The 18,205-nt window shown below is 34.9% G+C and overlaps 1 protein-coding gene across 5 annotated transcripts in view; it reads left to right on the forward strand.

Annotated features, from left to right (window-relative positions):
• The window catches only part of LOC120630796 (dual 3',5'-cyclic-AMP and -GMP phosphodiesterase 11-like), a 183,205-nt gene that overhangs the window by 20,826 nt on the left and 144,174 nt on the right, over nt 1-18,205 (forward strand). The window contains exon 2 of one of the 5 annotated variants that reach the window (XM_039900077.1): nt 9,285-9,497. The exons of 2 other annotated variants lie outside the window; for them this stretch is intronic. In XM_039900077.1, the coding sequence (XP_039756011.1) occupies nt 9,440-9,497 (58 nt within the window). In that variant the 5' untranslated portion in view covers nt 9,285-9,439. The remainder of the gene's footprint in view (nt 1-9,284; nt 9,498-18,205) is intronic. 2 more of the 5 variants (XM_039900078.1, XM_039900079.1) reach the window with 2 other exon arrangements.

Here is an 18,205-nt window from a genome sequence, read left to right on the forward strand (position 1 = left end):
TAAACAACTAAAATACTACGCACCACACAATTAATGTATAAATAACACATTAGGTGTCATCCAAACATGGCCACCATTGTCCATTGTCTTTGTAAATTGTATTGACAATGGCATACATTCTTTTCGGCCTACAGAACTCAAGGATGCTTTTCATGTCTCACTTTTTCCTTACCTCAACAAGTCGTCGGATCAATCGAGACTGGTCTAACCTTTCCTTTATGGTAGAGACAAGTAAATAAAAAGAAGTTTAAACCTGAATACGTCCAGAGTCCAGACTCTGAGTCATACGATTCTCGGTACCTACAGCGTAATTTCCGTGGTAGGTTCGAACCGAACCGGAATAGTACTTATGTCTAGTGGAGTTAATAATTGGACTACATTTATATTGCAATATAATTTCTTCGACTTATATTTTATTTTGATTGCACTACAAGTTAGCCCTTGGCTGCAATGAATACTTTTACAATTCCACATTTAAATAAGTCGTTTTTTTATTTAACTGTTTCTGTTCCCTTGGCATATTCTTTTAATTGAAGTAGTTGAATCAAATAAAAATCGTATAATAAAGTCTTTTTATTATACGAATAATTATTATAAAGTCTTTTTATATAAATTCCTTTAAAACATATTGTTAAGCATCATCTCGTTTAACCGTAATAAGAAAACTATTTTAGCAACTTATTATATTTGATATTGATAAATAACGACTTTGGGACAGTTGTCGAGGCCTCATCGTGCGCCTATATTTAAGCATTTATGCTGTCAAATGCCATACAATTTTCCGTCGAGTGAAACTAAATAAATGCTTAAAGACATCTATTAGAAATTTTTGCGACCTTTTTCTTACTGACTTAATGATTTTAGAGAAGCGGTGTGTTGACAGCGGATCTGTACCCCTCCTCTTTCCGCGGGTGTTGTACGAGGCGACTAAGGGAACATACGAAGAACGGGCAGCAGCGTCTTCTGTGCTACTACTACCATCTACTGTGAACACCAATCCGACTGCCCAGCGTGGTGATTATAAGCAAACCCTTGCGTTGGAAGGGTTAGTCCAGCTGTGGACTGTCATTTAGGCTATTGATGGTGATGACTTAGAAATAGGTACTGCAACCAAAGCTGCATTATATTCTTACTAGCTACTGCCCGCGACTTTTGCTGCGTCGACTTTAGAATTGTTTCTAAAATTGTTAACGAACGAATCGTTAACAATTTTTAATCCTACCACGGGAAGTATTTGAGAGATCGGTATAGAAAGACCTTTTTCATAGCATAGGTAACATGCATACCAAATTTCAAAGCTGTCTGCTTGCGGTTTAGCTCGTAAACAATTTTCAATTTTCCCTCGAGAACTTCTTAAGGAATCGGGATAAAAGGTAGCCTATGTTCTTTTCCATGTCAAAGTCTACATGCATGCCAAATTTCATCCAAATCCGTTAAGCCGTTTTTGCGACATTGAGTAACATATAACAATGATAAGTAGGATTACGAATATTTAGATGAAAGAAATTACGACAAATCAAGGAATATTAGTCATTTATACAATCATGTTTATGGAAACTTAACTTATACTTACATGCATAAAATACAGACAGGATATAGTAAACAAACGGTAAACGACTAAGCTCACGCGCTAACTTTTTTCTTTTTTCTACATTCCATCCGATTAATCGGGTAGATTAGTTTAACGATTTGTTGAGTGAACACACTTGTTGCGCTTTGGCAATGACGACGGGTCCATCGTGCGTTCTCGGTTGTTTCATTACGTTACATTACACACAGTCAGAGTCGACGAGCTGTAACTACTAGGTACCAGAGGCACCCGATACTGGATAGCGTTTTAACGAGATTTTAATGCTTTTGACTCGCAAAATTTATAGCTTCTGGCGCCAAGAAGTGGTATCTTCAGGAATACACTCGTAAATAATTTGACGCGCCAGTGGTTTATTATGACTAAACTTGTATAGTATTTGCTATAATTAAACGTCTTGACTAATAAACTAATATACAAGGTATGTGAACTTATGGAATACTAAGTATTAATTAATAATATCAAAAATAGCATAAAAATAGAGAGACCCTTTAATTTCTGATTAGATGAATAGAATTAAATAAATGGCAAAATAACAAGTTTCATACAAAACTAAGAAGACCTTTCTAGTGAGGCTTCCAGTCACAAACAGACGTATTAATTTACTCTCGCTTTTTAAGTATCCCGATTTCAAAAGAACACTCAAATCAAACTTAAGGCCTTACTTGCTTCAATATAAGTAATTATACATATATGTAATATAATTCTCCTATTATAACATTAAGGATTCCTTAAACGATAAAAAAGCTTGGGTATTTTTTAACTTCATAGCTGAATATTAGTTAACTGTGAGATGGTGATAACAAAAAAATACCCGGCTAAGTTTTTTGCGGGCTCTTACTAGACCAGTGCGCGTTCGGAATCCTCGTAACTTTAGGTTTAAGTTGGCGAACTTAGCTATCACCATCACGTAGCTTTCATTATTATGTAAACATATATCTATGTATGAACGCTTCATAAGTTCCCGTGATAAGCCTACATGAATAGAGAATTTTTGAATTTGATTTAAAATATGGTATAAATTTAGGCTACTTTTAATTATGTAAACGGGAAAACAAAAAATATTCGTAACCGAAATCGCAGTTAACTGTTTGGTAGCCTTCAGGTTTTGAACAAAAATCGTATAATAACAATAAGTAGGTATACCTAAATTTTAGCGATGATTCTCAATTCGAAGGGTGTACCTGGGGTGGGAGGCGCACGATTTTTCCCGGATGAATACATTACGAATTGCTTAGTATTCGCAGCTGGCATCGCAGATTGCGTTACCTTGTCGCCTCGGGGGAACCATTGCATTCTGCAACGCGGAAGCATTATTAGAATTACAATTCTCATTACTTGCTCGGAGAACATTACTGTATAGGCACAGTAAGCGCAGGCGCATACGTATTTTACCACTTTAAATTTGCTCGGGAGACTATTGGCGTAGATAGTCAGTGACACTGTCACGACCGCAAGGCTTGCTGAAGCGTGATTGGCTATAATACGTAATTCGAGTATTATACCGTGCCACTATAACAACAACTCCGATAATTGTTGTGTTATAAACACAAACGCTATCGACACAGTAAGAATAGGCATCGGATATTGTGACCAAAGTAACTGAAATGGGTTATAAAAACAAATTAGTAGTGGAAATTCTTGTCTGTATGAGCGTGATAGATATATGCTCACAGAGGATACGTACTCTTCAGATTCTCTTGGCAATAAACATAAACTAAAATCGCAGACTTTGCTGCCGATCACCAAGTTGCTAGCCTGATCAGGAAAAGTAGCTCACATGCCCCCTTCTTACAGCTGCAATTACATAGCTAAGGAATGAATTGTATATAAACACCATAATAGCATTAAAACTAGACACGACCTTCATGGTTATATTTAGTAAGGTGCATTCTTATTTAGATCACAAGATTTGTTTATCTCCTGAAGCAAAATTTGCAATTTATTATTCATCGTGGATTCAATTTAGATCCAGGGATTGGGGATATTTTAAGTTAGCTCTAGTCTTGAGGCCAGTGATATGCTATTGATTTTTGTTGTATCGCTTTCAGGTTTTGAATTCTAAGATAGCATAGATTTCTTAAAGCAACTTTTTTCGAAACTTGCTTTACTAATACTATTTCAAGCACGTTCTATCTTAGCCTGCATTATCTTCTTTCCTACCGCTGTGACTTTTGATGATGACCGTCATGTTCATCCTCACAGCTCAACAGTACGAGCACATTTGTCTATTTATGAGTACCTATGTTAGTTTAGCACTAATAAACTCTCCTATTTATTATGTTGTACATTTTATTAGCATACTAGACCATAACATGTTACCTCGGCCAATAAAAAGTTTTATTACACTTTTGTAGACATATTGCAGTCATGCTTATTCCAAACCGGGTAAAAATACAAATGTCCTTTAAATGTTTAGCCTTCCAGCTTAAAGTTCTCTAAATACTTTACTGAATCAGAATGTACAGGTAGAGATTCTAGGCCTTAAAGAAGTCGAAAAAAAACCCTGAAGTTTCACGTTTCAAAATTAAACTTTCGCACAATTTATCATCATTCTGTCTGGTAAGCAGATGAAAGGGGGACCCCTAGTTTCCATGAAGTTCTAGTACTTATTCATTACTTGTAAGAATGTTAAGCAACCTCGACTTAAATGTTTTTTAAAAGTATATTACCTTTAATAAAAACTAAAATTTATAAACTTAGATATCGGAAGTTTACACAATTAAGAACAACCTAGCGATGGTATTTTGTGTCGTGATTGTTTTTTTTATGCTGTTTGTATAATTATTGTAGAAACTATTAATTTTAGCCAATACTAAAACTTTGTATAGTGGTCAGGTGTAAGTCAACACAATGAAAATCCATTGTTACATCCATTCGGAAACCATAGCGATAGTCGCATTGACGCTGTAAATGATGCGTACCAGTCCCCGTAGTCAAGAATGGCATTAACTACTTGTATCTACAGACCATTTGCGTCTTCGATTGGGTTATTTACTTAAGTTCGGCGAAATGTCGAATATGTGATTTAGTAGGTTTCAGTCAGATTAATTAAATCCTTTATAGTTACCTTGATAGTTACACGTACATAAGAATCACTACAAGGTAGCAATCTCATTATGTAGCTAACTAATAATATAGGGAATGCATAATTTGTTGGGCTTCTGTAATTTAGTTATGTCAGTACTGTTGAAGCTGAAATAAGTTTCAAATTCCATTCCATTATAACATCGAGGGGTGAAGAGTTAATTTGTTTCAAGAGACATTTTAGAAGTTTTATAGGAGAGCCATATTTGGACATTAATGTATTGTGGTTGAAACTACTGATGTGGATTTCAATAAGCGTCCTCTACGATAACTATCTCTCAACAATAGCTTAATCCAAAATAGCATTATATACTAATAGCCTCCGAAGAAACAATCCAACAATTACAGTATTTAATTAGACACCGTCATTTGACGCTTTTTAAACATAACATCAACCAGTTTTTTCTACTGATTAAAGTGAATAGAGGAAAATCTCGACATGGTTTAGTAATTACTGTTTTTTAGTCCAATCAGCATCGGGAATTGCACTTTATTATTGTAAAATATTTGTGGTCTAATTTCAACGCAATGATGTGAATTAGGACCAAACTAAAATAGATTTTGGTAGTACAACCGATGTGATATTTATGACTTCAGTAGCCGAGGGTTAATCAAAACTAGTGCTTTAATTGTAACAAGTGAAACGCTGCTTAAGTACCTTGGAAGAGATGTTTGTACTGTAACCTTAGACGTCATTAGTTACAATTTGTGTTGCATGTCGGTCTTAATAGCCGTTTAGTGGTGCCTACGCGCATTGTGTTAAATATTTGGGCCATCCTGAATGCTAGAGTCACCATCATTTTGTATTGTTCTTGATTGGGCAATACATATTTCTGTTACGATGTTCTCAGTTTTGTTTGAAAACGATTTTTCTGTAAGTTTTTATAAATATGGCTTCGTAATTTATTATAAAGTTTTTATCCGAATAAAATCCTTATAAAATTTATGTTAAAGTTATGTCCACCTAGATATTTCGTCCGTTGATTTGGCAACGAAAATCTAAGTCCAAGTTAAACTAGCATGTTTGACCATTTTGGATAAGACACATCAACTCCACGGGAGTAACTCAGATTTTCAAATGCTATTTAATATATTATATCTACTCCGGTGGTTTGGAACTTGTTCCATCTATGTAGTTCAATATCCAATTCATATTACACTACGATATGCATTTGTTTTCTATCGACGTGATTGGTGGGCCTTAGAAGGTTAACTATGTACTTAAAGTACATAGTATTACTGAACTAATATTGTAGTTAGTTTTAGAGGGTGTGGGCTAATTTATGCTAGTTAATCGTTTGCGTTGGCTAAGCAACGTTAACAATAGGCTGACCGCCTTAATTATAACTGATATTGGATTTCATTAAATCTTCGAAAACGACTTTACAGTAATTAAAAGAGAAACAAAAAATTTACCACAGTTCAATGACTGGGTGAATATTTACCAAGCCATAGAACTTATATCGATCGGTATTAGATATATTCTTGTTAGACGACAACGATCCGAAAACGACGCGATAGATTTATCAAAATAAAATTGCAATGTTAAGACATTTCAAAAATAACTGTTCACCAAGTCGAGTGAGTATGACTTAAGAAAGAGGAGTGATCTAAGAAGATGTTGTGGTATATTTGCTACAGAGCTAAACAGTCGATTGCGTCAATGCGGCAACGTAAACACATAGCTTAGCTAGATAGCTATACGTGGTGCTCTAAATTTTGCAAATAGTAGATGTAAAAATTATTAATAGTAGAATTGTCTAGAGATTACTTTTGTATGGAGATGCGCCTGGTGAGGGTCATCTTTGAAAAAAGCACACTTAGGTAAAAACCCATACATTGGACGTGTTTGCCAATTGAAAAGGCTTACATAGTCGTATGGTAATTTGTATCAAGAAGTGGCACTGAGTAAAGACGTCAGTTGGTTCATTTGAAACGATGCCAAATGCCCATACAACATGAAACGATAACTTAGTCATATGGTAAATCGTATCGTGCGATATAAAAGCATACAATGCCATACTACTACTAACTCCATTCATGAACGTCATTCAAAGCGTGTACACATGACTATTAATCAATGCCACTCGTTGTTTTGTGCTCTCTGTCATTCAATTCGGTTACTTTCTCCGTTTTGAAACGACGACGCGACGTCCCAATTTATCAAGCGCCCACAGAATAGGAACTAGAATACCAAAATGAATGTATTTAGGTGTATTTGTTTTCTTTATAGTTCCATTTGAAATCATGACTGGTATTTATAAAAATATTATTGTTACGGACGCAGTTTCGGCTGTATAAGTTACTGAATATTATAAATGCGATTGTTTCCCTGTTACGCTTTTACGAATCAACTACTCAACTGTAGATAAGTGCGAACGGAGTGGCGCACAAAACCTAGTGATATTGCAAAATATAACTGGCTATTGACCGTTCCTAAGTGTAACACAAATTATGCATATATATAATTATAACTGGCCCGAAATTTATAAAATAAAATTTAATGTAGATTTATTTAAGATAATACTTATTGAAAATACAAAAAGTCAATAATATTTTTACACAGAACGATCTGAAACACACGCGCACACTTACTCCCAGATATTTCCAAAGGATTGGTGAATCTATCTGTAATAATATTCTTTGTATCGCTGTAGAATATTAAGATTAAGTAATTAAAGATTTTTGTCGTTACATTCCTTGGTTTGCAGCGCTGAATTTCAGCTGGTACCCCAAACCAGGTGAAGCCACGGTAATAATTATTACAACCTATACAACGCGTAAATGATAGTTATTCTACGTAGGCGTGTCGGTCTTGTATCTTCAATAAAGTTGTCATAAGTAAACACTTAAAATGTTTTGAATTCGTTTGTATGGAAAAATGAATATACTTCTTTTCATTTAATATTTTTAGTTAGTAGTCTTAAAATATACATATGCATCTTTCAATATTACTTCGTAATTCTGTTACACGTTGTATCCCTACTAATATTATAAATGTAAATGTAAGTTTGTTTGTTACGCTTTCTTGAAACTTTGGAAACATATTCTTGAAGGTAATAGAAGTAATATAGGATACTTTTTACCCTACTAAAATTATAAATGTGAGTGTAAGTTTGTTTGTTACGCTTTCACGCAAAAACTACTGAACCGATCATCATGAAACTTTGGAAACATATTCTTGGAGGTAATAGAAGTAATATAGGATACTTTTTATTCCGAAATTATGCTCAGTTTCATTGCTTTGGGAGAGGTGATGAAAAAGTTTGACGATTTTACACAAGGACTATATAAAAAATTATAGAAGTGTTCTTCGTTAACCTTTAGCATATAAATCAACTAACAAATCGATCACGATTCATCCTATAACGATTGCTATTTTTTGTAAGGGATAGGAGGAGCTGAGACTGGTCAGACAGTTCTTTTCAGATATTTTTTATGCGCATAGAAGTTTTAAAAAATTTAATGTCCATGTGTGTCAAAAAAAAAAAAAACAAACGCAGACGAAGTCGCGGGCAAAAGCTAGTATATAATAATTTTAGAAACATAAAAAATAATGTAGCAAATCTGTAAATAAAGATGACAGACATTTGCGTTCCAAACGCGAACCTGTCATAAGTAACAAAAATGTTCGTAAAATTGCGAATAAAAAACGTAACAATGAAAAGAGCAGAATGCTAACGTACATTTTGCCGGTGGCCTCGCGATGTTAACGAAAGGCAACAACATCCGAAGCACCCGTTTTTAAGAAGATTAAAATCTGCATAACTGACGCGTTTGTTGTTAAGAGGCTCCCAAAGCGAAGTTTCGCGGCCGAGTTTTCCTGTAAAGTCAAGATTAAATTTGTCGAGTCCATTTTGTATCTGAATATTTTATTTGCATTAGAGACAGAGTTGTTGTTGTTATTATTGTTTAATTAAGGATTATTTCGTAGATTCCGTGCCTCTAGGTTTTATAAAGTTAAACTTCTTTTGAATCGTTGTAAATTTGAAACTCGATAAAACAAAGATGCGTTACGATAGAGACACAAGCACATACATTTTGGTATAGGAATAAGTCAGCGAGGAATGAGATACAAATTACACATTTTGTTTTAGTTATAGGTACCATGGAAACTGAATAACCTGTATATATATGTTATAAATTTAAAATTTTAGTTCAGGTTCAGTTCTAATTTTAGGCACATTAGGTTTGACACCTATGCCTTGGGAGGACACGGGGTGAAACTTACAACGCGTTCTTTGCAAGCCCTGCGGAGTGTTCTGTTCACTTACCATCAGGTGACCCATCTTCCTGGTGCTTCAATGATTACTATAAAAATACTTTCAATTTTATAACCATAAAAAAAAAATTCTTCCATCCAAAGGGGCAATGCTGCCTGCATCTTAGGAACTGTGCCTCGCTGCGGTGGTTTCGAAGACGTTTTAGATTTTATTTAGTTTTACATAGTTTATTTTAGGTTATATTTATAAAAAAAAAAATAACTGCATGCGATACAAAGAGAATACCCTCCTTGGTAATTATAGAGTTGTTAATTTACATTGTAATACAAGTTTGTGGGATAATCAAGACGATTTTACTCCAATAACTTAACTCATGTTAACTATAGCTAGTATCAAACTATAATATATCAAACTAAAGATGTAAAAAGGTGTGCTGAACAAAATAGTGAAGTGGAAATGAAGTGTCGATAATTAGTATCGGGATGCAGTGACAGTGGGTGCAGCGGCACGCGGATGGATTCCGGTACGCGGTAGCGCCCGCATGGGGCAGACGGCGAGCATGTGTCGCCTTCACGGATCATGTCTACACCACAAGAAAAGTACGTATAAAGGTATTTTGCTCCGTAGAAACATACATTGTACGCGTTATTACAGGTTTTTAAAAATCCCGTGAGAACCGTTTGTTTTACTGGGATCAAACATAGCTTATGTAACTCTCCGTCCTTCCCACTAATTCAATGCTAAAATCAAGTTGAGTGGTTTACTAAGTTAGGGCGTGAAAGAAAAAGAAATTTTAGTTAGGATTTAACTCTGAAATCACTGAGTTTTAGCCTAGAGTTAGACGATTTACCATTATTCAATTGCATGAATGTTAGCTACTATTTGTACGGAACCGAAAGAGCTCCTTCTAGTTAAATACTGGGAAACAGTACTGTCACTAGATGGCGCCCTCTTGATTGCAATCAATATTTTTATTTTTTATTTTTTCATAATTGAAAGGCTACTTTATTACACGGGTAAAATGAGCTATATTTAATTTCAGTAGTTTTAAGATTTTGAAGTAACAGTTTAGTAAGTTCTAAAGGAAGCCGGAGGACAATGCGCTATTGTGATGCGGACACATAAAACTACAACATTTTTAGGCGTGCTGGTAAGTTGGTTTGTTCTATTGATTCATGCGATGTCTTAGCCTGTAATGTTGAAATATAAGTAAGGTTACAAATAAATTATAAGGTTAAATATTGATCTATAGAATTACGTTTATCCACATCCTAGACCCGCCGAACCTCAATGGAGAAGCGTGGTTGGTCTAAGCTATAGAACGCTCTCTCCTACGAGGCCAGCAGCGAGACCTAAAAAGGCTCAGGATGAAAATGGTGACAACAAATTCAAGATGTGTCAAGTTAATAGCTCAAAGATGATTTATTTTCAATGGTTCCTGATAATACGACAATAAAGATCGTAATCACATTACGTAACAGATAATTTGGCAGTCCCGTCACTCGCACTGGACGCGCCATTAAATAATTCATAGCCATGCAATGCCGAGAAAGGAATCTTCCATTGAAGAATGTAAAAGTAACTCGATGAAACATCGAATTGAATACACAAACATAAAACCGAGGCGTTAATGTGTTAAGTGAAAGCTAATATTAGACCGTTTAAATACTTGTCACATCACTATTTATAGACTCACTGCGGGCATATGTATTGTTTTCGTTTTAAAATTTCACGATTTTTTTTTTATATCCTCAGTCCTCACATACAAATTGTTTTCCATAGTTTGAGAATTTATAGTAAATATTAGAACCCCGTAAAAACTTAAGAAAATAAAACTACCTTACTAGCTTTCACCGCAGTCTTTCTTACATACAGACGGATCTTAGAAAACAGCTCAATTAGTAGTCTTTGTACGTGGCCCGAATTTTCTAATAACTATTAAACCAAAATTGAAAATTGAATATGCATTTGGGTACGATATTGGAACGAAGTTCCTTACGGCAGGCTTGGAGGGGATAGGGATTTTGCTGAAAAAATCCGTGGAAAAAAGTGCGTGGAAAAGTGCGTGGAATAAAACCGTTAAATGAGACGTGTGCAGGCGCGACAGTCGCATACACAAGCGAGTAGTGTATAAAACCTTTCTCTTTCTCCCTCTTTCTTTTCGTTCCCTCATCCCTTCTCTTTCTATTACCACTCCACCCCGCCAATGCGTAGTATATATATATATAATATATATATTATTTTTATTTCTATTTTTCTATTCTATTTCTACGTAATTTTATGTTGTCAAACAATAATAAAGAGACATATTTTGTTATTATATCAAACCGCTCTTGGACTGGTATCTTGCAAACGAGGTAAAGAAACTTTGAAATAATGCATGCCCCGTCACCCCCCGCCGCTCTGTTCAGTGTGCGATGGAAGACGGGCGGCCATTCAACCCAGTCAAAGCAAAGACTTCGCTTATCTTTGGTTTGTTAACTCATACTGATCTCGTATATCAAACGAACTTTGTGGGTATAGAAACCGCTATTAATATGTTTATTTATATAATATACCCCTAGCAATAAGAAAAAATCATCGTATCTATTTCAAGCCTATCATGTCATGAATCTCGAGTGCTGGACTAACGGCCTCTCCCAGCGGGCGAAGATGGTTGGTGATCGTAGTAGTTAGTAGTAGCAAATATGACACCCCTAGTAACCCCGTACGACACCCGCATGAAGAGGATGGGTGGTGACAATAATCGTATAACCTATTACAAGCTATAGCTATTTCATACGCATACGTTATCTCAGATTTGTACACGGTTGAGTTTACATAGATTATTGATTATTCATTACTGAGAGTTAGTATATGGACAACGATATGATCGTAATGATTTGATTAATGGAATAGGTATTATTTAGTACTTGCGAATGCCTGCTTTACGTCCTCATAAAATTCGTTAAAAACGGTTGCTTGTAAAAACCCGAAAAGTAAATTATAGTCATTATATTTCAGCGTATTAATTTTCAACTTCTCTTTCGGGGGGCTGAGTTCGAATCCCAGCTCGCATCTCTCACTTAAAGCTATGTGCGTTTTAAGCAATAAAATATCACTCAACAGTGAAGGCAAAATCGTGAGGGAACTTGTATGCCTGTGAGTTCTCTATAATGTTCTCAAAGGTTTGTGGAGTCCACCAATCCGTACTGGGCCAGCGTGGTGGACTATGACCTTCACCCCTTCTCATTGTGGGAGGTGACCAGTGTTGATGAATCTTTCTGCAGCTTGATAGTGCTGGCTTTAGTGCTGAAGCTTACTTCAGAAAGGCCGGCGTCGATTATATACCTACCATAAAGTCAGTGCCTAACTACATCTATGTACCTATGCAATGCAGTCCGACGACTTTCCGTTTGAATAGCTTATCTTTGAAAGTACTGAACGGATTTTATTTAAATATTGTATGTTATATGGTAAGGCAATTTATTTTGCTGTATAGTTTAGCATTTCATTTTGTATGCTTTATGCAATGGCGTATAAAAATAACTGTCGCGCTTGTCTAGGGTTTAGCATGTATGACTACGGATAAGAGGTCCTGTGTTTAAGTCCCCTATCAGACCGAAAACAAATCTGCGGCACTAGCCCAAAGTTAGGACATCGGAATCGTCTACTGATATGAGTAGGTATGTCTCGCAGAACACGTTTAGCCTTCACATCGGTATAGGATATTGTGACACATCCTATCTTCCCAACTAGTTGTCTGTTTTTTGTTTGTTTGTTTGGTTTTCCGTTTGTTTGATTAGGTTCATCAATTTAATTTTTGGCATAGAGTTATATATAATAGATATTTATGACATATGTTCATGCTCTTATAAACTTTCATAATACTCAATTACATAGATAAGTAATCATTTTTTAAGCGATATTTAAACAGGTGAATGGTTTCGGAATAACGTATTTCCCAGGGGAGCGAGTTCCACAGTGTTACAGCTTTAACAGTGAATGACTCGTTATAGCGCTGAGAGCGAGATAAGGGAATCTCAAGCTTGTTGTCATTCGCCGACCGGAGACTGACAAGATGCTGACAGAAGGAAAAACGCTCTTTAAGGTAAAGCGGAGAGATAGAACTATAGAGAAGAGAATAAAGTAAAGTAAGAATATGGATATTTCGCCTATCACTAACAGTTGAGTTACTGACGGTTATGAGTAATGTGGTCAAATTTCTTCAGCCCAAAGATAAATCTTATGATTTGATTTTTGAGCCGCTAAAGTTTATTTAAGTAATAAACATGGTCCGAAAGAAAGGGAAATTTATGGAACATACCAAGTTCCATATATATAGCTTTTATACTGGCCGTTTCATAGAACGACTGTCCAATTGATTGGTTGATTAGTTAGGGCGTAAGGACAAAAAACCAAAACACGTATAAACTCACTGTCGCATATATAATATTAGTAAGGATTCACGACGTGACAATACTGAGACCAAAAGCCCGAAAGATCAGTGAATGGACTTGGCTCTTCATAAGATCTTGGCAATGTTCAAAACATTTTTTTTTTCATTATTTTCCACTAATAAGTAATTCAATGACAGCAATGTCTCCTGCACAGCTAGAATAGACAAAAATTATGTCCCCCGATTATATCTCCTGACAAGGGATAAAATTACAACGCCGTAGCAATCGGCACGGCGACAGGGAATAGGAGAGGTTTACCCCCGTTTATTATTGCGCGTATATTATTTGGATAGTAATTCTACTTATGCGCCAATTACTCGGAGAGTTTATAAAGCTGTCGGAGAAGATAACATCTTGTCCTTTTCCCGTTGGGGAAAATGTCTCCTGTCTATAGCTATATAGCTATGGCTAAACACGCTTGTGATTATAAAATGCAGTTTAAGATAGTAGGTGTATTGCATAGCCCCAATCCTTCGTCGGTGACTTAACCGCGACTTAACAGCCTCTCTCTAGACATTGTAGGAAGTAACATGAAAAAACATATAGTTGTACATCTTATTGGCGCATAACATTTTTTTTCACGAGTCCCTCAATATGGTTATCAAATAACCGGGCTTGACTAGAAGAATTTTGTACACAATTTTGAAAGTTGGGGATATTTTTAATAATGTTACTTCGAGATTTTCAACGACGAATACCTAATGCTTACTCAGGTTGAAAATATGCAAGCCGCAGTATACACACATGACTGAACAGCGAAGGCGTGCTATTGCGTAACAAATAGAACTCTACGAGACAATTGTTTTGAAACAATCTCGATTAGATAATTGTTTGATTGATAGCATCTATTTGACATCTGAGCAGGGATACGGGTCAAACATCAATTTCCTTATTCAGTTCAATAAGTATTTGAGTTTTCATAAATCGATACTGGTTTTAATTGAAGTATCTATACGATGATTTAATATTTTACCACACTATAAAGAAGAGATATAGAACTTGGATGCCTTTGATCTCGTAGTTTTTTCCGACATCGTCTTGACAGTGTTAGGGACCGTTACTGAGACTTGTAATGGGCCTTTCTCGCCCCACACGATTGCTCTGGCCTTTTTAATGTTCTAATTTAGTTGGTATCTAATCTAGTAATCGCGCATCAAATGAACTATGAGCGTTATCATATTATGAGGTTTGTTTTTTTATTAATTTAACACACAAAACAGATAATTACACGACATACTAATAAGAACAACAACCAATAAAAATAAAACTAGCCACTCTCCACCGCATGCGTGTTTAAGCAGAAATACAGCGATATCTAGGATATTTTCCTAAATAACAATTTACATATCTTTATATATATATATATATATATATATATATATTTCTTGTGCGCGTGTGCGCGTTTAGGAGTTCAGTGACATCACTGAACTCCTAAACGGATGGACCGATTTGAATGAATTTTTTGGTATGCGTTTGGGTGGCACCCTGGATGGTTTACATTCACAAATCAGCCCGACAGATGGCGCTGGGGTCCGCTAGTCATATATAAAAGTATATAGTGTAAGAGAATACAGTGTCGAGGTAAATTATGAAAAATATTTTTTACATTTCTCTCTCAGAGATTTAATGAAAGAAGCAGATTTATAATTAAAAATGTCAATATTTTTTTTAACTTCTTTGGCTGAGCTCACGGTGTATTTGCGTATTATGAAATTGATTAAATAAATATTTTTTTATATTTGTTAAATTATGTATACCTACTATTAAAAAAAACTTAAATCAAATCGAACTTGAACCGAATAATATAAAATTTCGTGCTTTTAGGAGCTAAAATAACAATACTCATTCCATTATTTCGAATATATGATTTTTTTGAGTTCAATGATTTATACGAATTTATGAAGTTTTTTATAATATTATTTCATGACTCTTTCAGTTACTGTACTGAAAGCCTTATTAATAAACGTGTGTCATTTCGTAAAATGGGTAAATAAGTAAACTCTTGATAACTATAACTTCCAGTGTGCGAGATATTAAAAGAGAGATCAAATACGTGTCATAACGCCAGAATAGTTATACATTATTTGGTCACGCTCTGATATTTGAAACACACAGTAGTATATTGTATATTTATTAGTAGTGTATTGTATATTTGTAGTTTCACAAAACACTGCCTAATTAATCTGTCGTTATGCTACGCTTAGCCGCCGTTACTTTGTTTATTTAGTAACAAGTAAGTACGTTGCTGCTTTAATTGGTATAATTGATAGTTATCGATTAGTAATGTAGTAGCAACTGCACTGAATTATAGTCTTGATCCACTGGAAAACTTCACCTTGGTGCTTTTATTTCAGTTATAAAAGAACGCCATTAAAAACGATTAAAATTATTATTATGGACAGAAATGAGGGTATCAAACCAGTTGCCATTAATGCGACACGTGGGCATATCTACGTGTTTTACAGCGCTATAAAACAGGCAACTGATAGTCGTGTTTATTACCTGCTGTATAGCCGGCTACTTCCTATATCGTATTTATTGGCAATAACCTAGCCATAATACTGCAAAGTCCAGTTATGAAGTTTTTAAAACGTATTGGTATACAGGGTGAGTTTATTGTGCTAAGCACGACATAGCAGTACTAATATAGACATTGCCGGCAACCTGCCTCAAATATCTGTATAACTACCTAGTTATGAGACTGAGAGATTACTTTTAACTTGTGTATTTTTTATTACCCAATTAATTCGTACAGGGTCTTTATTATTCAGATTAAACTGCTACTCATAGCATTTTCTTTAGGGATGCCTTTCACTGTATTTTAGTTGCGCAACCGTCAAAGTTGGTTCCGAACGAGCAAAAAGTGGTGAGGGCTGTGGTGACCCTGCCGTGACGTCCGCTAGGTTATTTAACGTTCCGGTACGATATCGCGTATAAACCGACCTATGACTTAATAATAACTACTTTTATACCCCTAACATGTTAGCCCGCTACCATCTTAGTCAACATCATTACTTACTAGCAGGTGAGATTGTAATAAAGGGCTAACTTGTAGTGAATTTAAAAAATAATAGTTTTACCCACATCTGCGCCATTCACCGTTTTAGGTGTTAACATCAAATAAATATTAAAAGGAAAATAGTAAATAAACATATCATGCATACAAATATAATAATTATTATGAAGGAACGAAATGAGGAAGTTAATCAACCCGGAAATAAAAACATGTGCTTCCTTCAAAGTGATTGCTTTAGGTTCAATTTACATTGAAATTAAAGATTATAGAAGTAGTAGATACTTACCGTGTTACTATTGATACGATGAATCTAACATTCAGGACGGTGACAGAAGCAAAAAAATGTGAAACGAGCGATCGTGTGAGCCTTGTAACGTGCATAGCTTGATGCCGCAACAAATCAAAATAAAATGGTTATAGATGGTGCATGTTAGAAGATCGTTCGAACGTTTTTGGGTATCGTAACGATGAGCGGTTTATTACCACCGTAGCACAATTCATAAATCTAGGTAGTAATTAAGAATTGATCTTATTTTTATTTTATTTATTTATGTATTTATTTTTTATTTTTATTTTATTTATTTATTAGGTGGTTATCAGGAAAGAATTAATTTTAGCACGTGTAGGTACGAGCAGTTGGCCCCTATTCTAATCGTGTAGTAATATTGAAGTACATTTATTGCATGATAGAGTAAAACAATAAACATACTCTTCCTATATTGATATACTCATAATAAAGGAAACTGGCTAGCAAAAATGAATCTTTTAAAGTGGATAGGTACTTATATTCAACAATTATTAATAATATTATCTTTCATTCCTTATCATATAAATCCAGCTCAACAATGTTTCCCCATCAACCTTATCAAAACCTATAAGCTTTAAGTAGTCTCCTACTTCAAGCGATAAATCGAAAACAGCGCCGGTTTGAAGGAATTAAATTTTTAATCATTTAACAGCTGCATAAGTTTTTTTTTTACAATTTCATAGTTAAATGTTCTGTCAATTGAAATAAGTTGTTCGCATGTTTTTCAACAACACATTACTTTTGTGCAATATTGTATAAGTGAAGATAAAGCGGCTACATCGTTACACCCTGCGGAACTCGAAATGTTGTCATTTGGAGTAGAAACTGGGAAAATGGGGACCTCAAAAGAGCACGAGCCTCAGCTTTTTGCCGTTGATTACTCAAATTTTGTTACTTTATAATTAACGTCACTAAGGAACTGTTATGTAAGTCAATATTAATGCCAATATGACCACTCTTATTAAATATCCTTCATTTCGTAGAAGCGATCCATCTATTGTGACGTATATAAAATTGATGGTCTTTATAGCATCGTATCGTGTTATTGTAAACATGAAACCTGTATTTATAATTAATATGCATTCGTAGAATTATCCTCTGTATCGGTGAAGAGAATCTTGTTAAATGTTTTACAGTAGTTACAGTAGTTATTTTCCGTATGAAGAACTTGTGTGACAGGATAATTTGTTTCAATTATTGTCATGACTTCAGTGTAAATATGAAGAGAGGTTGAAATTGCATTAGAGTAAGTTCGTATATTTGTTCATCGACGTCATAGTTTAGCGCAGTAGTAGTACGAGGTTCCGGGTACATACTTAAATTTCTATTTAAGTTTTAAGTCCTTTCATTTTTATGTAACTAGCTCTTGGTTGTGTTTTTTTTTAACATCCCGTCGCAACCGTTTATTTGGTAGACGTTTATTTCTTGTAAAAGAAATCAGGAGTACATTTATAAAAGAACTTTTTCATATAAGTGCAACTCTAAAAAATAACTTTTGTTTAGGTGTAATCCCTAAATTTTTTAATGCCCGATTGGGATGAATTA

The sequence above is a fragment of the Pararge aegeria genome, chromosome 17, assembly GCF_905163445.1.
Source record: "Pararge aegeria chromosome 17, ilParAegt1.1, whole genome shotgun sequence".
Lineage (NCBI taxonomy): Eukaryota > Metazoa > Arthropoda > Insecta > Lepidoptera > Nymphalidae > Pararge > Pararge aegeria.